The following is a 13010-nucleotide window of genomic DNA, read 5'->3' as shown; positions in this document are numbered from 1 at the left end:
CACAACACAACACAGACACACAACACAAACACACACAACGCAACACAGACACACAACAACACAGACACACACACAGACACACAACACAACACACACAGACACAAGCACACGCACAGACACACAACACACAAACACACACACAGAGACAAACAACACAACACACATACACACAGACACAAAATCAATGGGATTAATGAGATCATTGTGAAAATACACCTTTGTGTGTGTTTTCTTTGTAAAAACGTGTGAATGTGCAGTGATTTTTGTGTGTAATCCGTCTTTATTTGGTCTGAATCTGTGACGTCTGTAATAAACTACGACACAATAATGGGAACGAACCATTGTTTTATGACACTCTGAAATAAAATCATCGTCAAATAAACGATAACATAAATGTACACTTTTCTTTATTTAATCCTTTATATTTTAGGAAACATCTGTTTTATTTCAAATTAAACTGATCTACGTTTGATTGTTTTGCAGGTCTGCCAGTAGAGGGAGGCAGAGAGCTGTGCCACACCACACACACTTTACACAAATATTATTATTATTATCATAAGTTCACAGGAGTTGTTGAGCCACTGCTGCCTCCATCACTAACTTACAATGACTGATTTTAGTGAATATTTAATTTAGACTTAACTCAGTGACACAAAGTGACCACACGAGGCAGCAGAGGACCAGCAGCTCCTGTGTCCCTGTGAGCTAAAATCACTGGTTTTCTCTATGGACTTTGGTGTGCGAGAGTGAGCGGTTTGGTTTCTGTGACTTACGAGGACAGAACGATGGCGACCGCGTCGTTCATGACACTTTCTCCAAACAGCAGAGCGTAAAGGTCACCGTCTGCGTGGAGCTCATTGAAAATGGCCAACACTGTCACTGAAACACAGGAGGAAACACAGACATCATTAAGTGTGTAATTAATTAATTAATTGAATAAATGTGTCATTAATAAATTAAAATTAAATACACAAATGTGTCATTAACTAATTAAAATTAAATACACAAATGTGTCATTAATTAATTAAAATTGGAATTAAATATGTCATTAATTAATGAATTACACCATTAAGTAATTGAATAAATGCCTCATTAATTAATTAAAATTGGAATTAAATACACAAATGTATCATTAATTAATCAACATTAGAATTAAATACACAAATATATCATTAATTAATCAACATTAGAATTAAATACACAAATGTGTCATTAATTAATTAATTACACCATTAAGTAATTGAATAAATGTGTCATTAATAAATTAAAAATACACAAATGTGTCATTAATAAATTCAAATTAAATACACAAATGTGTCATTAATAAATTCAAATTAAATACACACGTGTCATTAATAAATTCAAATTAAATACACAAATGTGTCATTAATAAATTAATGACACCATTAAGTAATTGAATAAATGTGTCATTAATAAATTAAAAATACACAAATGTGTCATTAATTAATTAAAATTGGAATTATATATGTCATTAATTAATTAAAATTGGAATAAAATATGTCATTAATTAATTTACATTAGAATTAAATACACATAGGTGTCATTAATTAATTAATTACACCATTCAGTAATTGAATAAATGTGTCATTAATAAATTCAAAATACACAAATGTGTCATTAATCAATTAAAATTGGAATTAATATGTCATTAATTAATCAACATTAGAATTTAGTACACAAAAGTGTCATTAATTAATTAATTACACCATTTGGTATTTGAATAAATGTGTCATTAATACATTAAAAATACCCAAATGTGTCATTAATTAATTAAAATTGGAATTAAATGTCATTAATTAATTTACACTTAAATTAAATATACACGTGTCATTAATTGATTAATTACACCATTAAGTAATTGAATAAATGTGTCATTAATAAATTAAAAATACACAAATGTGTCATTAATTAATTAAAATTGGAATTAAATATGTCATTAATTAATCAACATTAGAATTTAATACACAAATGAGTCATTAATTAATTAAAATTGGAATGAAATGCATATATGTGTCCTTAAAAAATAATGAATATTGTAATAATAATGTTGCCGTTGTGAGGTGAAGGTCAAAGGTCAGACCTGGATCAGTGGCAGAGATGACGGCACCAAAGAACAGACAGTCAGTGTAGTAGAACTTGTCCGTCAGCTGACCGACCGCTTGCATCAGTTTGACCACACCGTACATCAGGTTACTTCAGGTCAACACACACACACACACACACACACACACACACACACACACACACACACACACACACACACACACACACACACACACACACACACACACACACACACACACAGTTTTTCATCTTCAACTGTTGGATTTTATTACATGGTTGTATTTTCCTCTTTATCTGATGAGAACGAAGAGTTTTTGTGACGATAACGTCGATGACGACATTGACGACTCACCCGATAACGAAACATGAGATGGCCGTGCCGAGGAAGGCGTAGGTGATGATGGAGCCCAGATTCCTGAAGAAGTGTCTCTGTTAAAATAAACAAGATAAGAAACAAGGTTTGGTTTGTTTTGAAGTGATTAAAGTCAGATTTTATTTCAAGAAAACTCACGTTTGTCTTGTGAAACATTAACATGATCATCGTGTGTATCATGTTGTTATTTATGGCTGTGTGTGTGTGTGTGTTGTTGAACTGGTTGCACAACAATGTTGAAGTAACACAAATGTTTCCTGCTGCAGCTTCAGCTTCAGATTCCTGAGCACAAAGTCACTTTGACCCAGAGAGAAAAAAAACCTGAATATTCCTTTAAAAGTGTGTCAGTGAGTCACAGGGCTTTTATTTTGAAGGGCACACACACATGTTATCACATGACATGATCACAGCTGTTAAATCTGTTTAATGGGTTCAAAGATACACTTAAGTTTGTTTTCCTTCATGTGGATTTGAATGAACTTTTCTTTTTATTTATATATGTATATCTATATAGATAGATATACATATATATACACACATATGTATATAGATAGATATACATATATATACACACATATGTATATATATATAGATAGATATACATATATATACACACATATGTATATATGTGTATATATACACATATATATGTATACATATATATGTATATATATGTGTATATATATATACACATATATATATATATATATGTATACATATATATATATATATATGTATACATATATATATATATATATATATATATATATATATATATATATATGTGTATATATATATACACATATATATATAGATACATATACATATATATACACACATATGTATATATATATATTTACAAGCACGTGTTTAAACACATGTATTTATCAGAGAGGCAAAAGAAAAAGTCCCGTCCGTCCCCTGTCCCCATCACCACTTCCTGTTTCCTGACTTCCTGTTTCCTGACTCAGAGAATAAGGTTTCGCTGACACTGAATTAAAAACCATCAAGATTTCAAAAACCTGTTTTTAGAGTTAAGTTAGAGTCAGAGAAAACACAGAAGCATTTAGACTGTGGTTTATTTAAACTACACTCAGTAAATATAGTCTTTTGTCTAACTGTTAGCTCACTGTTAGCTCACTGTTGGCTAACAGATTTCCATTCCAAGATGGCTGCCAGTGTACAGACTCAGTCGCAAACCATTCGTACACATTATCGTACGCTGTCATTTTTATCTGTAAAATGACGGACAGTTAGCTAACAGCATGAAGACGTTAGCCAAACGTTAGCAGAGGAAACACTGAAGCTAACGTCAATCACGTCACAACAAACGCCATCAAAATGTTGGGATTATCTGGACCAAAATAGTACGATAAAGACCTTCTTTAAAACGCAGCTCAAATCACAAAAACATGCAGCACCCCCTTGTGGCACTTCAGAGTAAATCATTAGGAGTGTATGTTGGCGAGTTAGAAAGTTTGAAATCACTCATGAAAGTCAAAACCTATATTTACGACAGTTGAGTATTGAAGGGTTTTATGGCGATGCGTACGACACGAATGAGTTTTGGATGTTTGTCCATTCAGGATACCATAGAAACAAGATGGCCACCTCTTAGTCTGCGTTTCATTTACATGGCAGAGCTGGAGTGAGCTCACGTTTCCTGCGCTAACCGCTGTTAGCAATAACAACAACAACAACGTTTACGTGACGTTTGGTTCGCACAAACATCGTAGAAACACGTTTACGGCTCTAAACTAAAGCGTTTTTGCGTACGACGACAGATTTATTGCGAAACATATACGACGAAAAATCGGATTAACGGTAGTTTGAGCGAGTGGCGGCCATCTTAGAATCCGAACTCAGACAGTTTGTCAAAAGACCTGATCGTTTTAAAGTGATTCTACGCTGAAAAACAAAGAGTTTATTCCATTTTTTTGCCAGTAAATAAAAGTTCTCATGACCTTAAAGAACCGTTGGCCAAAGCTACAGGAAACTCTTCTACAGTAATAAAAGCACAGATGATTCCCAGAATGCATCAGATCTGTTGCTCCACAACAATGAAAAGCAGAAACCGCTCAGATTTGTTTGCATCAGCTCTTTTTCCTCTGAGCCACAGAGGAAATGAAAGACATCTGGACTTTAAGAGAAGACACTCGCTAATGCTAACGCTAATGCTACTATAACGCTAACGTCTGTACACGGAGGCAGCAGTGGGTGTCACCTGTCACACACGCACACGCACACGCACACGCACACGCACACGCACACACACAGCTCACCTTCTTCAGACTGTAGCCTGCGTGGAAGATGATGGGAGGCAGCAGAATGTTGAAGAACACTTCAGGGTCAAAGGTCACCTGGGAAACAAAACACATGGACATCAGACTCTGCTTTGTCTTCACTGTGAGGCAGGAAACTCACTCTCCCACACCAAAGTCCATAGAGAAACTCAGTGATTTTAACCTCACAGGGACACAGGAGCTGCTGGTCCTCTGCTGCCTCGTGTGGTCACTTTGTGTCACTGAGTTAAGTCTAAATGAAATATTTTAAAAGCTGAATTCACTAAAATCAGTCATTGTAAGTTAGTGATGGAGACTTTGGTGTGGGAGAGTGAGTGACTTTGGTGTGGGAGAGTGAGGGACTTTGGTGTGGGAGAGTGAGGGACTTTGGTGTGGGAGAGTGAGGGACTTTGGTGTGGGAGAGTGAGGGACTTTGGTGTGGGAGAGTGAGGGACTTTGGTGTGGGAGAGTGAGTGACTTTGGTGTGAGAGAGTGAGTGACTTTGGTGTGAGAGAGTGAGTGACTTTGGTGTGGGAGAGTGAGGGACTTTGGTGTGGGAGAGTGAGTGACTTTGGTGTGGCAGAGTGAGTGACTTTGGTGTGGGAGAGTGAGTGACTTTGGTGTGGGAGAGTGAGTGAGTGACTTTGGTGTGAGAGAGTGAGTGATTTGGTGTGGGAGAGTGAGTGAGTGACTTTGGTGTGAGAGAGTGAGTGATTTGGTGTGGGAGAGTGAGTGAGTGACTTTGGTGTGAGAGAGTGAGTGATTTGGTGTGAGAGAGTGAGTGACTTTGGTGTGAGAGAGTGAGTGACTTTGGTGTGAGAGAGTGAGTGATTTGGTGTGAGAGTGAGTGACTTTGGTGTGAGAGAGTGAGTGACTTTGGTGTGGGAGAGTGAGTGACTTTGGTGTGGGAGAGTGAGTGACTTTGGTGTGGGAGAGTGAGTAACTTTGGTGTGAGAGAGTGAGTAACTTTGGTGTGAGAGAGTGTGTGACTTTGGTGTGGGAGAGTGAGTGACTTTGGTGTGGGAGAGTGAGTGACTTTGGTGTGGGAGAGTGAGTAACTTTGGTGTGAGAGAGTGTGTGACTTTGGTGTGGGAGAGTGAGTGACTTTGGTGTGGGAGAGTGAGTGACTTTGGTGTGGGAGAGTGTGTGACTTTGGTGTGGGAGAGTGAGTGACTTTGGTGTGGGAGAGTGAGTGACTTTGGTGTGGCAGAGTGAGTGACTTTGGTGTGAGAGAGTGAGTGACTTTGGTGTGGGAGAGTGAGTGACTTTGGTGTGGGAGAGTGAGTGAGTGACTTTGGTGTGAGAGAGTGAGTGATTTGGTGTGAGACAGTGAGTGACTTTGGTGTGAGAGAGTGAGTGACTTTGGTGTGGGAAAGTGAGTGAGTGACTTTGGTGTGAGAGAGTGAGTGATTTGGTGTGAGAGTGAGTGACTTTGGTGTGAGAGAGTGAGTGACTTTGGTGTGGGAAAGTGAGTGAGTGACTTTGGTGTGAGAGAGTGAGTGATTTGGTGTGAGAGTGAGTGACTTTGGTGTGAGAGAGTGAGTGACTTTGGTGTGGGAGAGTGAGTGACTTTGGTGTGGGAGAGTGAGTGACTTTGGTGTGGGAGAGTGAGTGACTTTGGTGTGGGAGAGTTAGTGACTTTGGTGTGAGAGAGTGAGTGACTTTGGTGTGGGAGAGTGAGTGACTTTGGTGTGGGAGAGTGAGTGAGTGACTTTGGTGTGAGAGAGTGAGTGATTTGGTGTGGGAGAGTGAGTGAGTGACTTTGGTGTGGGAGAGTGAGTGACTTTGGTGTGGGAGAGTGAGTGACTTTGGTGTGGGAGAGTGAAGGACTTTGGTGTGGGAGAGTGAGGGACTTTGGTGTGGGAGAGTGAGGGACTTTGGTGTGGGAGAGTGAGTGACTTTGGTGTGAGAGAGTGAGTGACTTTGGTGTGAGAGAGTGAGTGACTTTGGTGTGGGAGAGTGAGTGAGTGACTTTGGTGTGGGAGAGTGAGTGAGTGACTTTGGTGTGAGAGAGTGAGTGATTTGGTGTGGGAGAGTGAGTGAGTGACTTTGGTGTGAGAGAGTGAGTGATTTGGTGTGAGAGAGTGAGTGACTTTGGTGTGGGAGAGTGAGTGAGTGACTTTGGTGTGGGAGAGTGAGTAACTTTGGTGTGAGAGAGTGAGTGACTTTGGTGTGAGAGAGTGAGTGACTGGTGTGAGAGAGTGAGTGACTTTGGTGTGGGAGAGTGAGTGACTTTGGTGTGGGAGAGTGAGTGACTTTGGTGTGGGAGAGTGTGTGACTTTGGTGTGCGAGAGTGAGTAACTTTGGTGTGAGAGAGTGAGTAACTTTGGTGTGAGAGAGTGTGTGACTTTGGTGTGGGAGAGTGAGTGACTTTGGTGTGAGAGAGTGAGTAACTTTGGTGTGCGAGAGTGTGTGACTTTGGTGTGAGAGAGTGTGTGACTTTGGTGTGGGGGAGTGAGTGGTTTATAAACTTCAGTTTACACAAGGAAAAGTCTAACAGTGAAATAAAGACATGACTGCGTTCTAAAGACATCGTAGAATTCAGCTTTTAAAATATTTGATTTAGACTTAACTCGGTGACACAAAGTGACCACACGAGGCAGCAGAGGACCAGCAGCTCCTGTGTCCCTGTGAGCTAAAATCACTGGTTTTCTCTATGGGCTTTGGTGTGGGAGAGTGAGTGGTTTACAAACTTCAGTTTAACACTGACATGAAGACGTGACTTAAACCGACATAGATGTTATTCGTCCCCAGCAGCAGGGGGCGCTCAGAGTGCTGCAGTTACCTTGCGCAGCATGTCGTTCTGCTCCACGTTGTTTATCTCTGCAGAGTTGATCTCTCCTTTGATCGTGTACTCGAAGAACTTGCCGCTGACGTTGAGCAGCAGAGTGCTGGTGGGTCGTTCCTTCAGCGAACAGCTAGGGGGCGTCTTGTTGTGGTAGCTGGTGGCGGGAATGCCGTATCGCAGGATGACGCCGACGAGCAAACCTGAGGAAACCAGAGAGGGGGAGGAGCTTGTTAATGTATCACGTGACGGTGACTCTCGTCTGTGATTGGTCTACCTCTGTGAGGGCCACAGGGGGGCGCTGTGTCAATCTGAGCTGACATTGGGCCGAGAGGCGGAGTCTAACAATTATATACTTATTTTGAAATGACAAAATTCCACATTTAATCAAATATTACAATTGTCTACATGCTACATGTTTATTTTGAGTTAAAGTTTGAATTCTGTTTAATTTCTGTCTGTTTTTTTCTTATTTAGATTAATTTTGTGTCGTGAACTCTTATCACAACAAAGACTTTTATTTTGAAATGCTGTGCGATGTCAGCCTAAATATTTCGTAATTGCAACATCGTTGTGGATTATCAAGTCGGGAAAAAAATAGATTCACATAAGAATCACGATTCTAATCATCCACAATACTGAATTGATTCATAAACTTCAAAAATCGATTAAAAAATATATATATGTACAGACCATAATAAACACTTTCACTGTGACTGTGAGTCTGATGTTCAGCACAAACATCATCATCAGTCATTAACCACAGACTTTGGTTTGTTTTCTTATTCAAAAACAAACTGACAATCAATCATTTAACATCAAAACAGTTTGTTTAGATATCAACGTCTGTGAGAAGAAGAGGCTCACTCTGCCACACCAAAGTCACTCACTCTGCCACACCAAAGTCACTCACTCTGCCACACCAAAGTCCCTCACTCTGCCACACCAAAGTCACTCACTCTGCCACACCAAAGTCACTCACTCTGCCACACCAAAGTCACTCACTCTGCCACACCAAAGTCACTCACTCTGCCACACCAAAGTCACTCACTCTGCCACACCAAAGTCACTCACTCTGCCACACCAAAGTCACTCACTCTCTCACACCAAAGTCACTCACTCTCCCACACCAAAGTCACTCACTCTCCCACACCAAAGTCACTCACTCTGACACACCAAAGTCACTCACTCTGACACACCAAAGTCACTCACTCTGCCACACCAAAGTCACTCACTCTGCCACACCAAAGTCACTCACTCTCCCACACCAAAGTCACTCACTTTCCCACACCAGAGTCCACTCACTCTCCCACACCAAAGTCACTCACTCTGCCACACCAAAGTCACTCACTCTCCCACACCAGAGTCACTCACTCTGCCACACCAAAGTCACTCACTCTCTCACGCCAAAGTCACTCACTCTGCCACACCAAAGTCACTCACTCTGCCACACCAAAGTCACTCACTCTCTCACACCAATGTCACTCACTCTCTCACACCAAAGTCACTCACTCTGCCACACCAAAGTCACTCACTCTGCCACACCAAAGTCACTCACTCTCTCACACCAGTCACTCACTCTGCCACACCAAAGTCACTCACTCTCCCACACCAAAGTCACTCACTCTGCCACACCAAAGTCACTCACTCTGCCACACCAAAGTCACTCACTCTGCCACACCAGAGTCACTCACTCTCCAAAATGTAATTAAATTAATTTTCATTATTTACGATTATCGCGATACAGGACATTAGCCACTATTCACTGATTTAATGTGATGAAATCGTGACGCTCTGTGATGCTAACCCTAGAAACATTCTGTCACTCCCAGTTCCGACCTCCGACTAGTGTGAACGTCGATGAGATGTACATTATCAAGTCACTTACATGGAAAAATTTAATAATCTTCACCATTTACGATTATCTCGATACTGAACATTAGCCACTATTCACTGATTTAATACGTAATGAAATCGTGACGCTAACCCGAGAAACATTCTGTCACTCCCAGTTCCGACTTAAATGGAACGCAGCGTGAACGTCGGTCGGTGAGATATGCGTTATCAGGTCACTTTTATGGAAAAATTAATCATTTTCACCAATAACGATTATCGCCATACTGAGCATTAGCCACTATTCACTGATTTAATACGTGACGCTAACCCGAGAAACATCACTCCAAGTTCCGACAAATGGAACGCAGCGTGAACGTCGGTCGGCGAGATATACTTTATCAAGTCACTTTTATGGAAAAATTAACGTTTATCACCATTTACGATTATCGTCATACTGGACATTCATTCGCCACTATTCACGGGTTTAATCGCGATACGTGATGAAATCGCGCCGCTCTGTGATGCTAACCCGAGAAACATTCTGTCACTCCCAGTTCCGACCTCCAACTAGCGTGAATGTCTGTGAGATGTACGTTATCAAGTCACTTATATGGAAACATTTAATAATTTTCACCATTTACGATTATCGCGATACTGAACATTAGCCACCATTCAATGATTCAATACGTGATGAAATCGTGACGCTAACCCGAGAAACATTCTGTCACTCCTAGTTCCGACTTAAATGGAACGCAGCGTGAACGTCGGTCGATGATATATATGTTTACAAGTCAGTCTTATGGAAAAATTAAATAATTTTCACCATTTACGATTAACGCGATACTGAGCATTAGCCACCATTCACTGATTTAATACGTGATGCTAACCCGAGAAACATCACTCCAAGTTCCGACTTAAATGGAACGCAGCGCGAACGTCGGTCGGCGAGATATACTTTATCAAGTCACTTTTATGGAAAAATGTCATTTCATTTTTTTCACCATTTTTACGATTATCGCCATACTATTCACTGGTTTAATCGCGATACGTGATGAAATCGCGCCGCTCTGTGACGTCACCGGATCGGCGGAAGCGTCTCGAATGCGAAGCTGAGGCAGAAAAAAAAAAACGCGTGTGTTCATGTTCATGTTCATGTTGCGGAGGCTGCGGGCGAAAGTGAAGGTGATGACGTCATCACACCGACAGGCGAGCGCGCGTGCCTCACCGTAAATCATGGCCAGGCCGGTCTCGTGCAGGAAGCGCACGCGGCGGTGCTTGAAGAGCCAGATGGTGAGGATGGTGGCGGTGAGGAGGAGGATGAAGGTCAGCAGGTTGACGCTGTCCTGACGGTGACTCTCCTCCGCCTCCTTCTCCGTGGTCAGCTCCTCCATGGCGGCGCCTCCGTGATCCTCCTCCGCCTCCGTCAGAGGCTGCAGGAGCGCGAGCAGGAGGAGCGCGAGGAGGGAGGAAGAGGAGGAGGAGGACGAGGAGGAGGTGAGCAGGGGAGAAGACGTCTTCATCATCTTCATCATCCTCAACATCAGTCAGTGAGTGTGAGGAGTCTGCTGCTGCTGCTGCAACACACACACACACTCAGCTGATCAACTGCACACACACACACACACACACAGGACAGTTCAACCTTTTAAAGGTACACTGCGTAAAAAAAAGGAAGCAGCTCGTGCTCGATAAAACACGATAATCCCGTTTCCTGTGACGATAACATTGTGAGAAAAAAAATACACTTTCAAAACAGATGTATTACTATTATTATTGTTGTTTTTAAAGGTGCACAAACTTCAATGGGCGGAGCCTAAAACATGAACTAGTGTTCCAAAGATGAGTCACGTGATCAACAACATGTACTCACACAACAATGATTTACCAAAACAGGAACAATATGAGGTCATGTGACTAAAAAGTGAGTCACGTGACCATAAAGACACAATATGTTGACATGTTATATGTAATAAAACACGTACTTCAGTTATTAATCAGTTATTAATGATCGTCAGTTATTGCGATGATCGTCAGTCATTGCGATGATTGTCAGTTATTGCGATGATCGTTAGTTATTGCGATGATCGTCAGTCATTGCGATGATCGTTAGTTATTGCGATGATCGTCAGTTATTGCGATGATTGCTAGTTATTGCGATGATCGTCAGTTATTGCGATGATCGTCAGTTATTGCGATGATCGTCAGTTATTGCGATGATCGTCAGCTATTGCGATGATCGTCAGCCATTGCGATGATCGTCAGTCATTGCGATGATCGTCAGTTATTGCGATGATCGTCAGTTATTGCGATTATCACTAGTTATTGCGATGATCGTCAGTTATTGCGATGATCGTCAGTCGTTGCGATGATCGTTAGTTGTTGCGATGATCGTCAGTTATTGCGATGATCGTCAGTTATTGCGATTATCGTTAGTTATTGCGATGATCGTCAGTTATTGCGATTATCGTCAGTTATTGCGATGATTGCTAGTTATTGTGATGATCGTCAGTTATTGCGATGATCGTCAGTTATTGCGATGATCGCCAGCTATTGCGATGATCGTCAGTCATTGCGATGATCGTCAGTTATTGTGATGATCGTCAGTTATTGCGATTATCGCTAGTTATTGCGATGATCGTCAGTTATTGCGATGATCGCTAGTTACTGCGATGATCGCTAGTTACTGCGATGATCGTCAGTTTTTGAGATGATCGTCAGTTATTGCGCTGATCGTCAGTTATTGCGATGATCGTCAGTTATTGCGATGATCGTTAGTTATTGCGATGATCGTCAGTTATTGCGATGATCGTCAGTTATTGCGATTATCGTCAGTTATTGCGATGATCGTCAGTTATTGCGATGATCGTCAGTTATTGCAATTATCGCTAGTTATTGCGATGATCGTCAGCTATTGCGATGATCGTCAGTTATTGCGATGATCGTTAGTTATTGCGATGATCGTCAGTTATTGCGATGATCGTCAGTTATTGCGATGATTGCTAGTTATTGCGATGATCGTCAGTTATTGCGATGATCGTCAGTTATTGCGATGATCGCCAGCTATTGCGATGATCGTCAGTTATTGCGATGATCGTCAGTTATTGCGATGATCGTCAGTTATTGCGATGATCGTCAGTCATTGCGATGATCGTCAGTTATTGCGATTATCGCTAGTTATTGCGATGATCGTCAGTTATTGCGATGATCGCCAGCTATTGCGATGATCGTCAGTTATTGCGATGATCGTCAGTTATTGCGATGATCGCGATGATCGTCAGTCATTGCGATGATCGTCAGTTATTGCGATGATCGCTAGTTATTGCGATGATCGTCAGTTATTGTGATGATCGCTAGTTACTGCGATGATCGTCAGTTTTTGCGATGATCGTCAGTTATTGCGATGATCGTCAGTTATTGCGTGATCGCTAGTTATTGCGATGATCGTCAGTTATTGTGATGATCTCTAGTTACTGCGATGATCGCTAGTTACTGCGATGATCGTGAGCTATTGCGATGATCGTCAGTCACAATGTCATTGCGATGATTGTTAGTCACGATGTCATTGCGATGATCGTTAGTCACGATGTCATTGCAATGATCGTTAGTCACGATGTCATTGCGATGATCGTCAGTCATCGCGATGATCGTT

General features: G+C 41.2%; 1 protein-coding gene across 1 annotated transcript in view; it reads right to left on the bottom strand.

Moving 5' to 3' along the window:
• slc9a7 (solute carrier family 9 member 7) overlaps nt 1–10752 on the bottom strand; it is a gene marked incomplete at its 5' end in the record, with an annotated part of 25956 nt that extends 15204 nt beyond the window's left edge. The window contains 6 exons of the mRNA XM_083888554.1: nt 774–879; nt 2102–2214; nt 2438–2514; nt 4741–4818; nt 7526–7728; nt 10587–10752. Of these exons, the coding sequence (XP_083744680.1) occupies nt 774–879; nt 2102–2214; nt 2438–2514; nt 4741–4818; nt 7526–7728; nt 10587–10752 (743 nt within the window). The remainder of the gene's footprint in view (nt 1–773; nt 880–2101; nt 2215–2437; nt 2515–4740; nt 4819–7525; nt 7729–10586) is intronic.
• Between the last annotated feature and the right edge of the window lie 2258 nt (nt 10753–13010).

The sequence above is a fragment of the Microchirus variegatus genome (assembly GCF_963457635.1).
Source record: "Microchirus variegatus genome assembly, chromosome: 4".
NCBI classification, from domain to species: Eukaryota; Metazoa; Chordata; class Actinopteri; order Pleuronectiformes; family Soleidae; genus Microchirus; species Microchirus variegatus.
The sequence above is the reverse complement of the archived record's forward strand: the minus strand, read 5'-3'. Positions and strand labels throughout refer to the sequence as shown.